Source organism: Dermacentor silvarum, chromosome 6 (genome assembly GCF_013339745.2).
Source record: "Dermacentor silvarum isolate Dsil-2018 chromosome 6, BIME_Dsil_1.4, whole genome shotgun sequence".
Lineage (NCBI taxonomy): Eukaryota > Metazoa > Arthropoda > Arachnida > Ixodida > Ixodidae > Dermacentor > Dermacentor silvarum.
In genome coordinates, this window is record NC_051159.1 from 38,127,001 (window position 1) to 38,148,295 (window position 21,295).

Consider the following 21,295-nt stretch of genomic DNA (forward strand, 5'->3'; position numbering starts at 1 on the left):
CGGAAGCAACAATGATGCCAAGAAAAGCATAAGGGAAATTTAACTTTTTTAAATCAAATGCAAAAGGAAACTGGAAATGAATGTGGATGAAACGGTAACTTGCCATTGATGGAAGCCGAACTGCATATTGTGCATTATGCAGGAGAGTTTCTACTGTTGAGCTACAGCGGCGGCTATCCCTTCCCAGCCACTTGTGTTTATGCTTGCATACTAGAATCTAGCCCTGGGATATCAGCCAGTGTCACTCGCAGCCATGGCCGGTATTTGAACCTTGGAGGATGTTACGCAAGAACATGTAGAAACACTAGCTGCAGAATGCATTCGACAGAGATGTTGAGCCGGTTGTGGAACTGAACAAATATTTTTCCCACCATCTTGGAATCGAACGAAACATTTCAGACTGATTCAGCCACATGTGCAGCTTGGAGTGCTGGTTACTGAAACAGACAGTGCCTCTTGCATCAATCCAGTGCAGCCCGCAGGTTGCCTTAGGAACAGTCATGTGGCTCGTCATAGTGCATGATCTCATTGGCTCACTCAACTGTATGGTCAGCTCAATGCTCTTCCAAGTGCAGTGCACAAAAGTTACAAGACACAAAGAGAGCATAGCACACACAGTGCCACCGTAGCAGCTATGTACACTATGTGCATAGTCGGTGCACACTGTCTCGACGGAGCATTTAGAACACTGCATCCTCGTGGAGGACGCACTCCTTGCATTCAGGACATCTCAAGTCTGCCGTGTTCAGGCACAGCAGTGGACTGGTTGCGGTATAGGCCTTGTCGTAGCTCGTACTCTACCCTCACTGACTGTTGTTGCTTCTTTAGTGCGATTGGGGCTTTGAGGAAATTCTCCACATCAAAGCACAGACAGTGACAACTCAATAGAACAAGAGGCAGATAGCCGCACAAGGTGCCATGAAGCACTCTGTATGTATAAATTCCAAATGTCTAATACAACAGTGCATGCTACATTGTTTTCAGCATTTTCTTTTTTTTTTTCAAGGTAACACCCATACAACAGAAAACGGTCTGCAGTAGTACTGTACAATACCCGAGCAAACCTGTATGCTTCTGCAAATGCAGCAGGCATTTTCCCGAAAACCGAAGACCCGCAATTTTTTTTTTGTTATAGTGCTTTTGAACTAGTTTAGAAAGATCCAGAACTGCTTTGAACTATTAAATGTTTCGCTCTGAAGCTGAACCTGAAAACATATCTGTGAGTGCACTCTGCAAACTAAAACAATATGTGCACTTCGATATTTTTGCATAGGTATTAATTCAAAGTGCATTTGTTTGAACAAACAAAAAACTGTCTTGTGCTTAGAATGTTGTGTATATTACAGCAAATGAGATAACTGCCCAAGTGTGCATTAGTGATGCTGTTCCAAGCAATTTTGTAACATCTAATTGTCGATGTCATCAATTCGAAATGACTTTCTCTCGGAGTGTAGCACCAAGCCACTGAAATGGCACTGGGCAAAGTCCACTCATCCAAAGATAAACTAAATTTTCCAGTCTGACTGTCATATCAGTGATCGCAATTCTGGTGAAAAAAAGAAAAAAAAAAAAACCTCTTTTGCGCCACTTTGAAAATCTTTGGGGGTTTTCTTGCACTTCGTCTCTTAACCCTTCCACCGTCTGTAATTAATAGCCAGAAATAGCAACCGCAAAAGTTTGTAACTTCTTCCTTAAAGGGCCCCTCACTAAGCCCCGTCGAAATTTTGGTTACACACTGGAACTTGGGAAGTGATGTCTAGGGAGCATTTTACCACAAGACTTTTTTCAAATTGGTGCATTATTAGAGGAGATGGGAAGAATTTAAATGCTGCACTGCCGGGACACAAGCTCCACAGCCAACATTAACACTATCCCCCTTTGCCTCGACTAGTGTCCGCAAGCGACATTCCTTCTCTGCCTTCTCCCAAGCTGAGGGACCAAGTCACATTCTTGTCACTAGCCCCGTCCGTCTTTCTTGCTGTGCAGCACACTTCCAGTGACGATATTGCACCTTTGGCATGAGTCATCTACCAAAGTCACGTGCCATAATCGACGACCTATCAGGCAGTGCGTCTTACATGCATGTGCTTGTGTGTGTGACATGGCCTCTCGGGCAGGAAGCGGGGCTCCAAGGGCGCATGGGCTTTCGTTTTAAGTACGAGTTGTTTTCATGTGATCTATGCACTGCACTTGTCTGTTTACAATGCTCAAATCTGGTGAGGGGCCCTTCAAGAAAACTGAATAAGAAACAGGGTGTATCATACCTGCACTGTTGAGGGGAATCAGGATGCACAACTCCTAGAAATACACTATCAAATGAGTCCAAATGAGAACTAACAAATGAGAAACATTGTGGTTTTTATTACAACAAATTTATATGGCAATTCAAAAGCGAACAATAATGCAAATTCACAAAACCATCATTCGTGGTGCTATGGACATAGACATAAGTTCTTGGAACAACAGCTTGCAGGCATAAGGCAGGCAAATCTGGGATATCTGAAACAGAGAGACAGGTGAAGTCATTACACTGAACAATGTAGAGAAAACCCCATGCCATGCCAAGTAAAGTTGCAATTTTTCATAGTAAGGCATTTAGGAGCGACTCCAACCCAAAAATGGACAATAATCTCCTGTCATTGCCACTGCCACAACCTGGCCCATTTTGTTTCCCCATTGGTCAATGATGCAAGGAAAGGTTACCCCTACGCAGTGAAACTCTGTCCACCCCCACCCTCCATTATGAAGGACATTTAAAAGCTGCACCCCACCACCATCCGTCATTAACCCAAACTGGCTCCAAAATGTTGGGGCCAATATATTCATTTTTTTTGTTGGAGTTGCTCCTACAGTTATAATTAACTGTCCCAACCTGACAGGCTGTCAAAAAGTTTAGCTTCCAATTTTTAATAAAATGCAGTAAAGATATAACCAAGAAAGCCAGGCAGTGCATTTGAAAAAAAAAAATGTGTGAGGGTAATAGAAAATTTAGGCACCTGGAACACATTTTGCATATGCAAAGACACTTACACAATCTAAATAATTGTTCACATGCAGTGAATGCGAAAGATGTGACAAATACTTAGGGTCTAATATAAATATATGCAGTCAAACCTCGATATAACGAACCTGGATTTAACGAAATTTGCGATGTAACGCACTACTTTTATTTCACTCTCTTAGCTCTATTAAATTAACGAAACCTCAATATAACGAAATTCTCGATATAAGGAGGTTTTTCGCTGCAAGTACAACTTCGTTATATCGAGGTTTGACTGTACGTCTGAAAGGAGCATACACTTATCAATCTTTACATTTCTTCCCGATATCTGAAAGTCTGTATTTTCCCACTGGTGGTTGCCGTAATTATAGATACTAAAAATACCCTGGTGTATTCTTTGCCTCGTATTGTCTTTGCATACGCGTTCTCAACGTCCACGTATAAATTCGTGACCTTAAGGGCTACAGTGAAAATACTTTAATTACGTAGCCGCCCCTCCGTAGTGCTGCACTGTGTAGGTGTTTGCACCTTGGAGCAGTGCTTTGTGCGCAACAAAGGCACTCTTAGCCTTCCTTAGGGACAGTGGCCTGCACTAGGCACTCGAGCATCATTTCATATCTTGCCATCTGGAGTAGCATGCTAGGCAAACACTCGTTAAAGATCTTCGTGTTTTTTTTCTTCAATGACAAAGTACATATACAATCGTAGTTGCTAGATGAACCATACAAGCAACAATGCCAAGCATTTTATTGGGGACCAAACATTTGGTCTTGTTACAAAGTCTGAGCAAGAACAAAGCAGCAGAGGGCACAATATCATTTTTTTAAAGGCTGATAGAACAGAAAAGCAGGTGCACCGACCATCTTAGAAATACAGTGACCGACCGATTTTGCAGACACTAAAAACTTGCACATGCTTGACTATTCAGACGTGTTCACAACAGTGCCACTTAGCCCATAGACGTATCACTAAGGCAGTTATTTCGGACATAGGCAGTTATTTCGGACATCTCACAGCATACAATTCAATGTTTCCAACAAGGGATGGGCGAATAGTGATTTGGTCGAATAATTTCGAATCGAATCATTAGAATAGTATATATCACATATTACAGTAAAACCTAGTTAATTCGAATTTCACGGGACCGAAAAAAAAATGTCCAAATTAACCAAATGCCGAATTATCAGGGTATCCAGAAAACAATAAGCAAATGCTTACTACGTCAGCACGATTTTATTAGTGTAATGGTTGAGCAAATCCTCTTGCTATTTTGCACAAAAGCAGTGCGGAAGCTGCAATTCTCGTCATCTCGTGACTGATTGGCTCTCGCAGCGGCGATCGAGGCCTCGCGTCTTCCTTCGCAGCTCGGCCGCGGCGCGCGCCATCATTTGCGACACGCTTTGCACTACCGCGCGCACATCACGATTATTTTTTTGCTAGTAAGCTGACCGCCAACAGACTCCCATGCATCGCGATGTAGCCGGTGCTCATCATCCTCGACAGCTTTGCACCGAGTCAAACCGAAACAACTGTTTGTCGCAACCGCTATCGACGCGATTATGAACGGCGACTTTGCAGTGCTTAAGGGTACGGCCACGCTAGCGGCAAAAACGTGCCCGTCATGCTGCAGGCGGCAAAAGTGGCAGGAATCGGGTGCCGCGCGAAATGGGCCTCCCATTTCTGCAGCAAGTGCCGCGCGCCGCGAGATGAAGAACCAATCAAGAGCGACGAGGGTGACGTCACGGAGCCATGACAACCGGACCTCCGCCGCTCTGCGCCGGATTATCGATCGACGATCGTTGTCTCTCGCGGTTCTATAGAGGCGATTTTTGAATGCTGTTCGATCGCACCCTTTTCGCTCACGGTGATTCCGCGTTCCGAGAGCGCACGAGATCATATTGCGCTGCCGCACGGCAAGACGCGATTGCCATGGTGGACTTCGCGGCAAGGCGCTGAGGCGCGGCAACTTGCCGCTCGCGGCATGATGCAAGCATTTTTGCTGCTAGCGTGGCCGTACCAGGCATGCGGCTGACGCACACACCAAATCAGAACGAACTACCGTTCGCTGACTGCAGACGAAATTGTGGTCGCTATCTATGCGATCATGGATGGCCACTACGCAGCTTTTTAGGCACGCGGCCAATGTGTGTATTGAGTCAAAACGAAACTACTTTTTGCGACAACTGCTGCAGAAGAAGCTGCGGCAGCTATCGACACGATCATAGATGGCGACTATGAAATACCGCGGCCAACGCGTTGTTATGCGCGGCGGTAAACGCAATAAAGGCACAAACGTTCCATCGTTGCTGTCATTCACGTACAATTTACGCTGATGACTATGGCGATGCGGACTCCGCTGCTTCGTTTCGGTTGTACGCTAGCGCCGTTTCTGCTCTTTTGTGTCGCACATTTCCGACTCTTTATTGCAAAACGTATAGCCTTTCAGATTTATGGTTGATGTATGGCAGCCCATGATGGGAAGCATAGCCTCCGAGATGTGTACTGGCCGACCGTGGCTTTTGGCTGCCTATTCGGGAGCGCCGAATAATTTGAAAATATTGAATACCTGAATTCAAATCGAAGCGAATAACGAATATAAAATTATTCGACCGAATATTCGCCCATCCCTATTTCCGACTCACGCGCACGACTGCCTGCACTTGGCCAACACAGAGTAGAAAGAGTGATGCTTTTATTTGAATTATGTTACCAGCCAGCAAGTTCTCAACAATGTTCAGAAGTAGTCATCAATCAATGATAACAACCAGCATCCCCCAAACAATCCCAGGGCTCAACCAATGTATTTTACTAAGCAGCAGCTAGTGAACACTATATCAAAAATGAGCACTCCCCAGCGAAAGAACTTGCAGACTTTTGTTTTCAATTTGGTCCAGAGACTAAAACAGTCGAATCACCCTACAACGAACGCTGCTATAACTAAATTTCGTCCACAACGAAGATTTTCCGATTCCCTGTCAGCTGCTCACAGAAAATAGTACAAAAAAAAAAAAAAAAAAGATCTCTTCATAACGAAGGCGTTTTATTTGGCATTTCCGCTTCAACAAACTTGTCGAGAACGAAACTGGAACCGAACTGAAATTGAAACTGCCGCGTACAGCGCAGTCTACTTATAACGATATAGAGAAGAACGAGAAATCCGATCGTTATAACCGATCATCGCTATATATCTGGACTGTCAAAAAAAAAAAAAAAACGAATATACCTTTGCAGTCCCGAAACCGAAATTGCCACTTGCAATAAAAAATCGACGTTGTAGAAAGCAGGCTGTGAAAAATGAGTTAATCATACCTCTAAATAGCGCCGCAAAGGCGCACTGAAATAGAAACCTGCACTTGCTTTCGCAGAAGTTTCGAATTACCGCTGTGCACATCGCGTCCATCAGCTGCGAGAACATTGGCGGCTATAATTTAGCGTGCATGAATTCAATGAGCGACTCGATAATCGACATTGCACTTTGGTTGAACATCGGGTTTGGTGTCCAAGACGGGCCACTGTCAATTTCGTCGTCACTGCTGCTGCTGTCGTCACCCCCGTCGTACAACGCCGTCTGTCGCGACAACGATCGCCTCTACGGAGTCTTCATGATTGTGGCGCTCCTGGTTTTCATAATCGTCGATATTGTTGCGCCGTGTCACTGCCAGTGAAAAGTGAGGGAAGCGGGAGAAGAGAAAGAGGAGGACGACGTTGCTCCTACGATTCATACCAGGCAGTATATCCCAAGGAGCTACATCTTTGTGCCTTAGTCATTAAATGCTCCCTTAACCCTCTCCCGAGGCCGTAACAGATGGGTGGACGGTGCTGGGTAATACGAACCCAACGACGGAAGCTCTACTCCTTGGTCTTCGCCGCATCCGCCGCCCTGCTGGACTTCCACCTTCGCCGATCGAGATGATGTTCCAACTCCAGACCTCTGATGCATCGGGGGCAACTCCTACGGGCCCCTGTCCGTACTACCGAGTGCCGCCAAACTTCAGCGGGACCTCAAAAGAAGACGCTGACGAATGGCTCAAGAACCATAAGAGGGTGAGCAGAAGCAACGGCTGGGACTCGGCAGCGCAGCTCAGTTATGTTCTATTTTCACTGACGAACACCGCTCTCATGTCGTATGAAAATCACGAGGACATGTTCACCACTTGGGATCGTTTTGTTGAGGAAGTACAGAAGTGCTTTGGCGATTCTAACGCGAAGAAGAAGCGAGCGGAGCAGATATTGGCTCAGAGGGTACAGCTTCCAGGGGTGACATGTACCACATATATAGAAGAAATTTTGAAGCTGTGCAAGATAGTGAATCCCAGGATGAGTGAAGAGGACAAGGTTGGACACGTTCTGAAGGGGATAGCCGAAGACGTGTACAGTTTTTTGATTGACAAAGAAAACTTGAACTCCGTGTCCGACGTGATGCAGCACTGTCACACATTTGAAACACTGAAGATGCGACGGATAGCTCCGAAATTTGGCTGTCTGTCAAACGTCCCAACAGTGGCTAGAGTCGACACTGTGTCGCCTAATGACCTCTTGTCGACAATACGCCAGATTGTACGGGAAGAATTGCTTCGATGTCAGCAAATCTCATTGTCCCAGCGCCTTTCAGGACGGCTATGCAAGAGAGACAGCACAAGCGCGAACGCCAGCCGCTCTGGCCCCATGGCAGCCATCAGTTAATGCAGCAGACGTCGATGAATGCCAAGGCACACTGCGAACACTTGAGTACTCCGATCGGCATTTTCACTCACCTCGTTTCACTCAACGAACGTCGGCTGGCTACCGTCCCCATGAAGAGCGATACTGCTACCCAATGCCTTCTGACAGGACTGGTTCATGTTACGTTATGTTCATGTTATGTTGATTCATGTGTGACTGAGCTGCTGCGGGTGTCTCGACCTTTGCCGGTGTGTTACAGCTGCGGCGTCCCGGATCACATCTCGCGATTTTGCAACAACCCCCCTACATACCACCGAGATCCCTTGCTCATGTCTCCCCAGCCTTTCGACCGCCCATTCTCTAAGCCACGGCCACCACGCACGCCCACCAGTTTACGATACCCCTCACCGGCCTCTGATCGAAGCTTAACGCCGCCACCAGCCCCACGTGCTCGACGATCCCCATCGCCGCAGCAACGCACGCAGTCATAGTCGCCGGAAAACTAGTCGGTGCAGCCAATGGGGGTGAGGCCGCAAGGTACCAGACACTACCGACAGATATACTCCATCAGTGTTTATGCTGAAAAACAAAGTTCATGTACTTGTTGACGGCGTACCTACCATGGCACTTGTGGATACAGGTGTGACAATTTCTGTGATGAGTGTTAATTTTAAGAACCTTATTGGACTGAAAGTGATGTTTTGTCTAAGCCGTGGTGCGACATTCCGTGGTGTGAGCGGTGATGCGTTGTGTCCGGTGGAGTTTGCACTGTGGATGTGTCTGTGTGGCAGGGTGTTTCCCACAGAATTCGCGGTTATTGCACAATCTACGCATGACGTTATTTTGGGAATCGATTTTTTGCGGGAGTGTGGGGCAACTGTTGACTGTAGAAGTGGGCACCTTTCCGTGCATGGTAGTTTCCCAGCTGCGCTATTGGAAAATTCATCCTGTTATGAATGCATCTTTTTTGTCTCCTAGGACACGGTCGTTCCTGCATTTTCTGCTGTGTGCATTCCAGTAACCTGTTCTAGTAACGACCTTGCCATGTTCGACGCGATGCTTGAATCGATTCATGTGACCTGTGTGAAAAAGAGCATTTTAGTTCCCCATTGCGTGGTGTCTGTAGTTGAGGGCCGCGCATGTGTGTGGACAATTACCAGTTCAATGGAGCCTGCAGTGTTGCCTCGTGGCATGAAACTTGCCGTATTCAAACCCAAATGCTCTACAACGCTGGTTGCACTTGTCGATGCTACAGGCGAGAATGGACATCTCGGTTCTCAAGGTTCAGCCGATTCACAACTTGTACAAATGATCCGCAAGTCACTGAGCCAAAGCGAACGTCACACACTACTGGGCGTTCTCTCCAAGCACTTGAAGGTGTTCGACTTTCAAAAAACGGCAAAATGCCTATAATTCCAGCGTCTCGAACACGTCATCGGATCAACACCACTTCAGCGCATCTCGTACGGCAGAAACCTTATACCCGTGCCACACGGGCAAGGTAAAGTGCACTTTGAGCGAGTGCACTTTGCGACTAGTGTCATTCGCAAGCTGCCACACGGGAACGCTTAGTGGCACTCACTGCACAGCGCACTCACCGGCGAGTGTGTTCGGCGAACTCACTTCGCTGCGGCAAAGTGTGTAGCCTCAGTAGCAATGAGTAAAAAAATAAGTAAAGTATTATTGAAAGAGTCAGGAGTAACTTTTAATAACATTGTTTTTAATTGCTAGCGTTACAAGATAATAAAATGTGCCACATCGCAAAAAAACAAGAACAGCAAAAAACTACTCTCACTCTCAGGCTGTTCACGACCACGCCAGGTAACGGCTGGCAGTTTGGCGGATCGAGTCATTTTGACGGTTGCTGGTCAAGTTGCCATCGTTTCCGGCGCTTGTAAAGGTAGATTTTAACGTTGTTTCGAACAATAATAAACAGTTTTCGGGCACACATCTTTATATTAACAATATATCCTTTCCCGTTTGACTCCCGATCGCCATGACCGCCATGACCATCAATTTGAAAGCACACATTTCTTTCTCGTGTAGCAGCATGACCATCAATTTGAAAGCATGCATTTCTTTCTCGTGTAGCAGTGCGCCGCCAAAGTGACATTCAGCGCGTTGAAGTGCACTCGCTCAAAGTGCACGTTACTTTGTCCGTGTGGCACGGGTATTACAGAGTATTACTATCTGAGCGCACCATCATCAACGAGCAAGTGCAAGAGATGCTAGGAAAGGGAGTAATTCAAGAATCCACGATTGCCTGGGCCGCTCCCATCATTCTTGTGACGAAAGATGGTACGTGGAGATTCTGCGTTGACTATCGCCGACTGAATTCCGTAACCAAGAAAGACATCTATACGCTGCCCCGTATTGATGACGCCATCAACTGCCTGCATTCTGCTTCCTACTTTTCTTCCATGGATCTGAGAGCCGGTTATTGGCAAATTCCGATGCACCCAAATGACAAGGAAAAAACGGTATTCGTTACGCCAGATGGGCTGTACCAATTCAACGTCATGCCGTTCGGATTGTGCAATGCACCGGCTACATTCGAAAGGTTCATGGACACTATTCTGCGTGGTTTAAAATGGCAGATTTGTATTTGCCACCTCGATGATGTCGTAATTTTTTTATGCACATTTCAGCTGTGAGAGCCAATCCACATCATGGATGGCGACTAAGAAATTCCGCGGCCAACGCGTTGTTATGTGCAGTGGTAAACGCAATAAAGGCACAAATAGGCACGAAGCGTTCCGTCGTTGCTGTCATTCACGTACAATTTCCGCTGATAACTATGGCGATGCGGACTCGGCCGCTTCATTTAGGTTGTACGCTAGTGTCGTTTCTGCTCTTTTGCGTCGCACATTTCCGGCTCTTTAATGCAAAAACGTATAGCGTTCAAGATTTATGGTTGATGTATGGCAGCCATGACATGAATGGCAGCCATGCCTCCGAGATGTGTACTGGCCGTCCGGGGCTTCTGGCTGCCTATTTGGGAGTGCCGAATAATTCGAAAATATCGAATACCTGAATTCGAATCGAAGCGAATAACGACTATAGAATTATTCGATCAAATATTTTAGAATACCGAATATTCGCCCATCCCTAGGTCATGTATAAATGTGCTGCTAAAAGTGCTGTTAATTTCCCTCTGCAGAGTGAAAAATGCACCCTGACGAAAACAAGGCACTCTAGGAATGGCATTAATCTTTTTACACAGTAACCTGCCTAAAAAGTCAGTTATTTGGGCCTTGAAACAAAATCTTGCTTCTGAACCCTGGTAGAAATGCTAGGACTACATGCCCAGGTAGCATGACGGCAAAGCCCCTTGCATTCGCATGCACCATAGCACACTTGTCGAGCTGTCGCTTTTGTATGGAGACACATGGATGTTGTGCGCCCCTTTTTGTGCTCAATCAGAACTCGGCAGCTTTACTAAAAGAAGCCAGATGACAAAAAATTTTAGCAAGCACACCAATTCATGCGCGTAAGGGCACTATGCAATCATATTTCATGGCTCCCTCCCCCCAACCACTTCAAGGTGCTTTCACTGTTAAACGCGTAAGCCAAGTCATGCAAATAAACATGTGAAGAGGCAAGTGTTTTGTACATGATCCTTAACAGTTTTTAATACTGCAGTTAGAAACTTGTGGCAAAGATGCTATACATTCTTCAAGTTTTTACTCTACTTACCTGTGTATTTTTTTACTTCTAGAGAATGAACTATAAACAGAATGAAATTTCTCGTTTTTCTGCCATTTTCTCCAATCTGCTCCTTAACTACATGAGCAGAAATTTCTTTATTCACACACCCCAAGATAATGCAGATTCTAAAGTCCCAGAGTCGGCCCTAAGTTGCACATCGGCCTTCCAGACTTTTTTTGCACCTTCATGAAACCCAGAGTTTCACAGTAAATAAATAAAGAACACAGACGCAAAAAGGTCATCATTACCTGTGTCTTGTTTCGGCAGCCCTTGCATTCAAAGGTGTTGTTGCGCAGGTTAGCAATGGCCAGCAGGCCACAGAGGTTGCAGATGTGTGCTCGGTATGGATCCGACACTTCAAACAGCCGTTCACGCAGAAACTGGGCTGCTCCATGCGAGATCTGGCAGTCCCGCTCCATCTCACCAAAACGCAGGCCACCATCTCTGCACATCATATTCAACATTGAGACCAGCTGCAGGCAAAGTTTATGGCTGCAGCAGAAGAGGACACCCCTTCTAGCCTGCTGCGATGTCACAGACATAACCAATTCAAGTGCACAAATCCGAATGGGATGCTTAAGTCTGACAAAGCCAGATTCTGATGTCATGTATACTCATCCAACAACCCCCCAACAACAACAAAAAAAAAAAAAAACAAGAACATCAGGGTTCTCCACACGGTGCTCAGGTTTCATGCCCACCTCTCTGAGGGGAAACTTGGCAATTAGAATGAACATTTTGGTCAAAATTGTTTATAACGTAGGGAAATACCACTTTTCTAATATACTGCCAACGAAAATCAGGTAGAAAATTGGGCTTTCCATTTAACGCAATGTCACCATCTTGGTGCCATCGTATTTTCGCACATTATATATATATATATATATATATATATATATACAAGAAGAAAAGTACAATGTATATAATGTCCATCTTAGGTTGATGATGAGGGAACCTCGATTAAATTTAAAGAGAGCACCCCTCTGGCAAGCAGACGCACAGCCATCTGGCATGCCGTCTCGTGATAAAGAGGAGAGGTGCAAGCTTCAGACAGTGGCAGCACCGTATTTTGCTGTGCAAAAATAAAGGCGAAAGGAGCGAGTGAAAGGAGGAAAAACTAGCATCGCGATTCATTAGTGCTGCCACGTGGAATATTTTTGAATGTCGCAACCATGCCAGCTATGTTGTGAAGAGTGAGTGAGTGAAATAACTTTATTGTTGGCTGACGCTGGCTTGAATCACTGGCACACGTTTCGCAACCATTTTGAGAGCGACGAGCAGCACATTTATTTGTCCTAACGATGTTTGGCGTTTGGATCAAGCAAAGCCCCATGATCTAGTATTCCATGATTTGGCCAAAATGCATTGTGCAAAAGTAAAAAGAAAGACTATTTCAGAAGCGACAAGCAACAAGGCCTTTGCTGTTTCAGGTGACATTTGGTAAGTATAACAGGGGTTTCTTGCTTTATCGGGTAATCGGGTAAACGCGAGCGGGCCGGGCGTTGGGGCGGTTTGCCGGAACCGTAAACGTGAGCGGCCTGTATGGTGCTACCACCTGGTGGCGCAGAAATAAAACATACAAAAACAGCTCATATTGCAGTAACCAAGTGTATTCTACTTCGCTGCTGGTGTGAATGTTCGACAGTGGTGTAATCGTGTTGCCGCCGAAAATTTACACCAGCAGAGAAGTAGAATACACATGCTTACTGCAATATTAGCTGTTTTTTGTATGTTTGATTTCTGCGCCACCAGGTGGTAGCACCATACAGGCAGGGGCGGATCCAGGTTTTTTCTGAGGGGGGGGTCAGCTTCTGTCAATGATGATGATGATGATTATAGTAGCCTTTCTTATTTACCGAAATTTACCGTTTTTTCTCATGATAAACCTGCGTTTTATACGGCTAAAGCAACACCTGTAGCCCTCCGTGGTGGCTCAGTCAGTTCAGGCGTTGAGCACGAGATCGCGGGATCAAATACCGGCCGCGGCGGCCGCATTTCGATGGAGGCGAAATGCAAAAACGCCCGTGTTCTTGCGTTGTAGTGCAGGTTAAAGAACCCCAGGTGGTCAAAATTAATCCGGAACCTTCCACTACAGCGTGCCTCGTAATCAGAACTGGTTTTGGCACCAAAAATCCCAGAAAGAAGAAGAAGACCTGTAGCGAAGCCAGGTATCGGTTTCTCCGAGCTTATAGGAAAGGACGTTACCCAATACAGCCATGTGCTCGGCGGCTGCGCCTGATAATACAGGGTGTTCAAAACTAAGCTTTATGGTTTTCTTAAACTTAGGCACTGGGAGACACGCGAAGACCACCTGTGCAAATAAGTTATGTGGCTAGGGGGGCACGATGTGAGATGATAATTATCGCTGTGAGCAGCCCAATTAACTAAAATTGAACAATTATTTTTTGTTGACTGCAGTAAGTGGGTATGTTTGAATTGAAAACTTAGAGACAGTTGAGTTTCTACACAGTATCAGTCGGAAGAATTATTCTAGCGTGTCCGTGCTACGAGATATCAGACTCGAAATTTCAATTGTCGTACTGCGCAGAATAATCGAGAATAAAGACGCGACAATTCTCATGAATTCCCGTGAATGACCATGAAGCTCAGTGACCACTTCTGTGGATGGATGGCGGTGCCATCTTCTCTCTTGAGTCGTGGTGGAGTGTTGACTAGAGGAACGTTTGTATTGTATAAATAAAGCTCATTTTGATTGATTGATTGATTGATTGAACGTTCTTGAATATGGGCGTAATGGTCCGCTCCAACGCAGCAACCACTACTCTGGTTGTTTACGATATGCGAATCGCCGCGTATGAAGACTCACGACGCCACCTACAAGAATAACGATGTGGCGTAGCAAGCGAGAGCGCGAGCCAGCTTCTTCATGTTTTGTTTCCCACGCGACGTCATCCTTTTGCGCACCTGCTCCCGTTTCTCTAACCACGCGACGCCATCCTAGGCCCACGCGCTGGCGTTGGCCGCTGACGTCACGATCCCCCACTTCGCAGCCGCGGCTCGAGGCTTCGCCCCGCTCCGTGAGAACGCCCACTCAGATAAACGGATCCGGTGGGCTTGAGCCTCCTATGCTTAATGTACGACAATAAAACTGCGAAGTTACTATGAAAAACTTGTAGCGTACGAACGGTACTGTGCTCGTACTGGATATTGTCAACGTGTAACTGTGATCACAATGAGTGCTACTGTTAAAAAAAGTTGCCTATGCGTAGTTCTTAGTTTAAGTGTTAGTTGTTATTATTTATGTATGAACATTTCAGCAAGAGATCTCTTTCATTAAGCAGGTTGGTCGCGGAACCGATGACAACCATTGAGGCAACCGTTGACACCCCAAGGGGAAACTAAGTTAATCAGGCGCGAAGGCGCTCGAGTGGACCTCGGCGTGTTTGGCAAAAGGGACGTCCCCTCGTTCATTCGACGCTACCGACGGGACGAGTAATACCCCTGTCACACGGCAGATCTAATGTCATTTCCAACGAATGACATTCGTTGGGGATTAATGTCATTTTCACCGCGCGCTGTCACACGGCAAGAACTAATGTCCTTTAAAAATGATGACAATGACGATAGTAAAAAAAAAAGAGACGCAATAATAGCGTCGTTGCCCTAATTTAGTGCGATGATTATTTTGTAGTATGCTAAAATCCGTTGCAATGAGTGACCCTCCCTTTCAAACCGTGTTTTTGGATCACTAACTCGTCGACACTGGCAACTGAGTCTAGTCAAGCCAAGCCAAAGATCAGGCAAACAACATGGCGGAAAGCACTACGAGCGCTACCGCTACGGTGGCTAGAACTACCATAGCGCTATGTCTGCTGAAGAAGCACGAGAACGGCAGTTGCGTGTAATCACTGCTCTGATTTGTATGCGGGCCAGACATCGCAACGACGAAAGGAAGCTGAACCTCGAGTTGGAAGCGCAAGAAGCAATTTCTAGGGAGTACGAAGAGCGGCTGTGCGCAAACTCATTAACATAGCTGAGTGTGTGGGTTTCCCCTTCGGACCACTGCGCGCGGCTCCTAATGTCCACATCACAGTCTTCTTGGTTTGGTGTCATCGCAAAATACACATGTGTTTAATCAAGCGGCTCCTGCGAAGTGCGCGCTGCTGGCTACGGCTGGCGCGAACAAACACGACTGCCACCGTGCCACAGCCAAAGCCAAAGACGGCCGCCTAGTCACTGGATTGAGAGTAGCTTTCGGCAATTATGCACTGTGGTGTACTTAAACGCCATGAAAGTAGAACATTATGCAATAAAAATTGACAAAACAAGAGTTATTTTTGTTAAACAATAAAAAACATGCACTGTTTGCGAAGCTGATTGGTGGGCTCCTGGTGTTGAGACTACACATTTGGTTCCAAAACGAATGCGAATGAGTTCGGCGAACTCATTTGTTTGCAAATGTCATTTTCAACGAATGTCATTACATTTTCCCGTGTGACAGCAAACAAATAACATTACGAGCGAATGTCATTCGTTGGAAATGACATTAGATGTGCCGTGTGACAGGGGTATAAGGCACGGCAGGCGCCAGGAGGTCCAAGGTGTTCATGAGAAAAAATAACTATACGGCAACTTCGCGACACCACACCCCTACGGAATACAACTAAGCTTGTGAGCGAGCTAGCTTTACTTCTACATGGCTGATACCACTAGTACTCGCGAAAATTCTTTTGAAGAATGCTGGTGGCCATATTTTTTTTTGCGACAGGGCCACCCTCCTGTCAGCGAGGGGGCGATGCAGAAATCTGAGGGGGGGGGTCAGGACATCCGGACATCCCCCCTGGATCCGCGCCTGCATACAGGCCGCTCACGTTTACGGTTCCGGCAAACCGCCCCAACGCCCGCCCGGTCCGCTCGCGTTTACCCGATTACCGGACAAGCTAAAACTCTCTATTGCTGTGTTGCTATCGCATTCATTGCTTCGCCCTTAGGGCGAAACTGTGACATTTTTTTCATTCACTGACCCCCTAACTTTCATTCAGAGTCTGAAGCGTCACTGGCGTCCGTGTCATCGCCGCTCAATTCCCTGTCGGAACCGGCAGTGTCATCGCAGTCGCACAGAAGGTTATCTTCCGTTCCGTCGAGCGCGTTAGATATGCCTGTCTTCTTGAAGCTGTTGGCGACCACCTCGTCGGAGATGCTACTCCACGCTTCAACAATCCATGAGCAAAGGACTTCCACGGACGGTCTCCTGATTTTCCCGCTTGGCGTGAAATCATGGTCACCTGCCGCCATCCACTCTGCGTACAGCCTTCAAACGTTGTCCTTGAACGGTTTGTTCAGTGATACGTCCAGAGGGTGTAGCAGCGACGTTAGACACCCAGGGATCACTGCAAGTTCCTTGCGCCGCTCCTTAAGTTCAACATGGACGCTGTCGACGAGATGGCCTCGAAAGCTATCCAGCACAAGCAGTGAAGGAAGCAGAAGCGCTCCTGCTCTTTGTCCCCAGACTGTCCTAATCCAGTCTACCATGAGTTCTGCCGTCATCCACCCTTTCTCTTGAGCATGGATGTGGATCCCACGTGGAAACTTTTCCTTCGGAATAGTTTTCCACTTTAGAATAACATATGGCGGCAGCTTCCGCCCGTCTGCCGTCACTGCGTGCATCACGGTGCATCGCTGCTTCTCCGCACCACATGTTTTTACAAGGACACTCCGAGCACCTTTTTCGTTGACGGTAGTGCTTCGAGGCATGTCGAATGTCAAAGGTGTTTGGTCCGCGTTGCCTATTTGTGACAACAGGAAGCCGTTCTTCTCGCGTATTCTCGTGACAAACCTATGGAAGTCGATGACTTTGTCTTCATACGCGGATGGGAGTCGCTGGCACAACGACGTCCGCCGTCTCAGCGACAGTCCATTTCGCCGCATGAAGTGTGTCATCCAGCCGGAACTAGCGCGGAAGTCCTTTGTGGCAATTCCCAGCCTCCGGGAAATTGTGCGTGCCTACGTCCGTATCATTTCTACCGACACTGCACAACCGTCTTTGTACATGTCCCTCACGTATTCGAGGACTGCCTTCGCAACCTGAGGGAACTTGCCAGTTTTGGGTTCACGGAAAGCCCGGCGCATGCTGTTGGTAGCCATGAGCTCCTCACGCCGATTTTTCCAATACCTAATTCTGATTTCGTCGATGCCGAAATGCCTGCAGGCAGTGCGGTTGCCGTGCTCGAACGCATAATCAACCGCCTTCAGCTTAAACGCGGCAGTGAAACTCGCATATCGCCCCATCGTGAACCGGCACTCAAACAAGCAACCACAAAGCACACCACCACATTACAGAATGGTGAAAAAACGCGGTGATGGCGGCGACGCGGCTTTTTCAGGAATTATGGGAATGCGTCGGCAGCTTGTTGCAGCGGGATGACAAGTCAACCAACAGGCGGCTGCCGCTGTAACACTGCGGGATATCAAAACCACGTGATCAAAACAAACATGGTGGCTGACGGAGCTAAGCGAACGCGTTTTTTCTCGTGAGTCATGCAGGTAGTGAGTGCGTCACGCGCATCAAAACAGTTTCTTCCGTCGAAATAATGAATTATTTCGTTTAAATCGGTAAATTTGCGGTAACAGCATAGCCATGTCCGCTTTTAGAGGACAGAAACAGAGATGGGCGCGTTCAGCTGCCACAGACGTAGAAACACATGGCGGGCATGTGGTGAAAACTACAGCATTTGTGTTTACTGCTATGCTAATACGGCACGTTTCCGCCAAGGGTGGGCAAAAATTAGGACTCTGTTTGGTGTGTGCAGTTCACTTGGTGAGTCTTGAAGAGTTATTTATGTAACGTTCGACAGATGGTAAACATGATGATCATCAGCTAGACTTGGCACACGACATATCGCTGCGGCAAGTTCGGGGTGCGATCATTACGCGGGAGGAAAAAAATCGAATTTTTATGACAAAATTTAGGGGTGCGATCATTATGCGAGTAAATACGGTACAAATACGGCCCCTTGCTGCCCAAGATAATTTGTTTTTTAACATAGTTTCATAGACTCTTTTACTACGCAGCACTATGTGATGTGTTTATTTGTACTCCACACTGGGGTCCCATTCCATCGGTGACCCTTATAAGGTTCATGTCCACCTTATAAGGTGGTGTGGTGTTCCAACTTTCGAGCATCACATTTTTTTCGTCTGCAAAAACATAGATAACATAATTTTACAGCTTTTGTGAGGCCAACGCGCAGTCATAATGCCGAGGCCACTCTGTACGAAACCTTCGCAGAATGGCGGCATGTCGGAACTGGGCGCCGTTTTCAAAGAGCTAAGCGACGCCGCATTTTGTTCTTTAGATGTACATTTCTAGAAGAAATTTGCAGCTAAGTGTGAGAATGCACCAGGAGCAAAAATGACACTGAAAATCTGGTTTTAGGACCAAATTGCTGCCATATTGTAACTGCTGATGCCAGCTTTAGCATGGTTAATGTTTTAGCGTATTTAAGGGCGAGCCTATGTATAATGAATTACTCATATAACGCACACTTTTCGCGGAATTATCGAGTTCGTTATAATTCAACCGTACATGTTCTATGGACAAGAAGCTATAATGCGGTCGTGGAATTGGTATGTTGACAAGTATGTTCAATGGTCGTGCACCCTTTTTATCTGCCCCACAGATATTTTTAGTTTAATGTACCTGACACCGCAAACGGTTCATGTTGTGCTGTGTGTTTGGTGACAAAATTGTCATACTTTTTTATCATAGATCACACTCTGATTGAAGCACCAGCACACGACGAAAGTCTAAACTCAGCTGCGAGTCACTAAAAATCTGCCCTGACCCACGGGCCATATGTTGTGCAGCCCTGGAGTAGGAACACCTGATTACAGCAGCTTACCTAGCCCTTCCCTCCATAGGTTGCCGCACGAGAATCTGGACAGGACCTCGAGCTCGGGAGTGGATCTTGTCATCCACCATGTGCTTCAGTCGCTGATAGTAAGTAGGTCCCAAGAAGATCTGTGCATTAATTTTTCGGCCTGTGTGTCCATTGAACATCACCTGGGCAGCAAAACAGGCACATGTGTAAATCCAGACTTGTAAAATGAAACCAGCAGCAGAAAGGGCTAAATGCTTTCTTTTGTCAGGGAGTGGCACAGTCTTCCAGTAGCATAAAAAACCCATTATGAAACAATGGAAAGGTGAAATGCACAGGATGGACGCTGATAGTGTTTGCACCTTCGTCTTTGTTGGGTGGGCAAGCTGTAAAAACCCGCATTTTATTTAAATGTGGTGCAAAGCAGCAGGTACCTATCACCATCAGGTGCTGCAATGGAAGTGGAGAACTGAAATGACGAACACCCGTGCCTGTCATGCCAAAAATTTGCCATGAAATACATACTGTAATGCAGAAAAGAAATACTGTATTCACCAGTATCATGTAAACCATTGTACAGTTCCCCCGTTGCCAAGCTGCACGATAGCAGCTCCAGGGAGGCAGCAAGAGGGGAGTGATTTATGCTGCCAAAACTGTGCAGCATGACAGTTTAGAGTGACCAAAGAAAGCCTTTTGCATGCAGTGGGAAGAGACAAAGTTTCCGAGGTCCCAAAAAAGGAGCCTTTACAGATACTGGGAAAGACTTGACAGCTTACGCCTATGTAAATCAGCAATGCTCTCTGCATCTTGCAGCAAACTTCGACCTACTTTGGCAAGATGCGATGGAGATCGCTATTCAGGAAGACTAATGACCGTAATGATATACAAACATCGTATAGGTGGACACTGATTGGTCATACTTTGCACAACGTGGTGCATATAATAAGGCTATGTACATGGTGACGCAATGTCACCCACATCGATCTCTGCCAGTGGCCGCTTACACCTTCCTTTCGTTAACCGTAAGCGAGCTACTCAGAGCATTTTTCCAATACTTCAATGCCTTTTACCCCACTATTACCTGCCTATTGATATTTTGTCCAGCCAAGGGCCCAGTAACATATTTTTGCTCAACTAACAAAGAGGCTATATGCGCACTAAAAGAGGCTTTATGAATACGGACCCAGAGCCCGTATGCACAAATCTCTCATGCTAGAATTGTTCGAAAAGAAAATTTCAGCCAATCCTGAATCTGGAAATATTATAAGCAAAGGCGGCTAGGCAATGGAAAAGATTACATACGAAAGAAACGCTTTGTGAATTCAGCCCTGGCAGAATCGTGGATGAACAGCCAAAGTTTAACCTTACAGACGCTATGTACACAAATGTGTATGCCAAAATAATGCATCAAAAGCAACAGCATTGATTAAAGTGAGGATATTTAAAATGTGTCCCATACATCTTGAAACGCTTCTGATTGAAAGAGTGCCGCAAGTTTTAATTACACAGGCAAATTGTATTAGTAAAACAAGTACGAAGGTATGTCATTGGGCATTTTGCTTGGTGTGAGTATGTCATTGTATGCAGCAGCTTCACTTCTTTTATTGTTTTTTGCAATGCATTGCACCAGTAATTTTCAGGTGGCTGGATAGGTGCATTTCAAGTCCGGTAGACATGAAATAAACTATTTTATGTTCGCATATCTAATGTTACTTCAGTGAGTTTTCACATGGAGTCCACATTGTGAACTTGACAAAACTCACAAAAGAACTGAAAACTCTCAATCTATTCTGCAGCTGTATGCTTTTTATGATTCTGGAGATGCAAGAAATGCAGTGAAAATAAGTTTTCAATCAACACAACTAATTGGCATAAAGGGTTAAGGAAAGTAAGCACGTCATATCGGACCAGACATCTGCAGATCACTGCTTGAGGTGTAACACAGGAAAGTGAACCAATGTCTTCCACCTCGTATAGGATAGCCTTTACCCAGCACCTACGCAGTATAATAAGCAGTGTACTTGTAGCCCTTCATCACTCGAGTTTTCCACAAAGGAAAAAGTCAAGAGGGAAGCCAATGGTCAGA

The 21,295-nt window shown here is 46.1% G+C and overlaps 1 protein-coding gene across 10 annotated transcripts in view; it reads right to left on the reverse strand.

Annotated features, from left to right (window-relative positions):
- Positions 1–2,341: 2,341 nt before the first annotated feature.
- Positions 2,342–21,295, reverse strand: part of LOC119455432 (DNA-directed RNA polymerase II subunit RPB2) — a 209,761-nt gene continuing 190,807 nt past the window's right edge. For 8 of the 10 annotated variants that reach the window (XM_049668764.1, XM_049668773.1, XM_049668770.1 and 5 more), the window contains exons 12-14: positions 19,234–19,394; positions 11,620–11,815; positions 2,342–2,499 (exon numbers count right to left, since the gene is read on the reverse strand). In XM_049668764.1, coding sequence (XP_049524721.1) covers positions 2,410–2,499; positions 11,620–11,815; positions 19,234–19,394 — 447 coding nt within the window. In that variant the 3' untranslated portion in view covers positions 2,342–2,409. The remainder of the gene's footprint in view (positions 2,500–11,619; positions 11,816–19,233; positions 19,395–21,295) is intronic. The other 2 variants (XM_049668767.1, XM_049668766.1) reach the window with 2 other exon arrangements.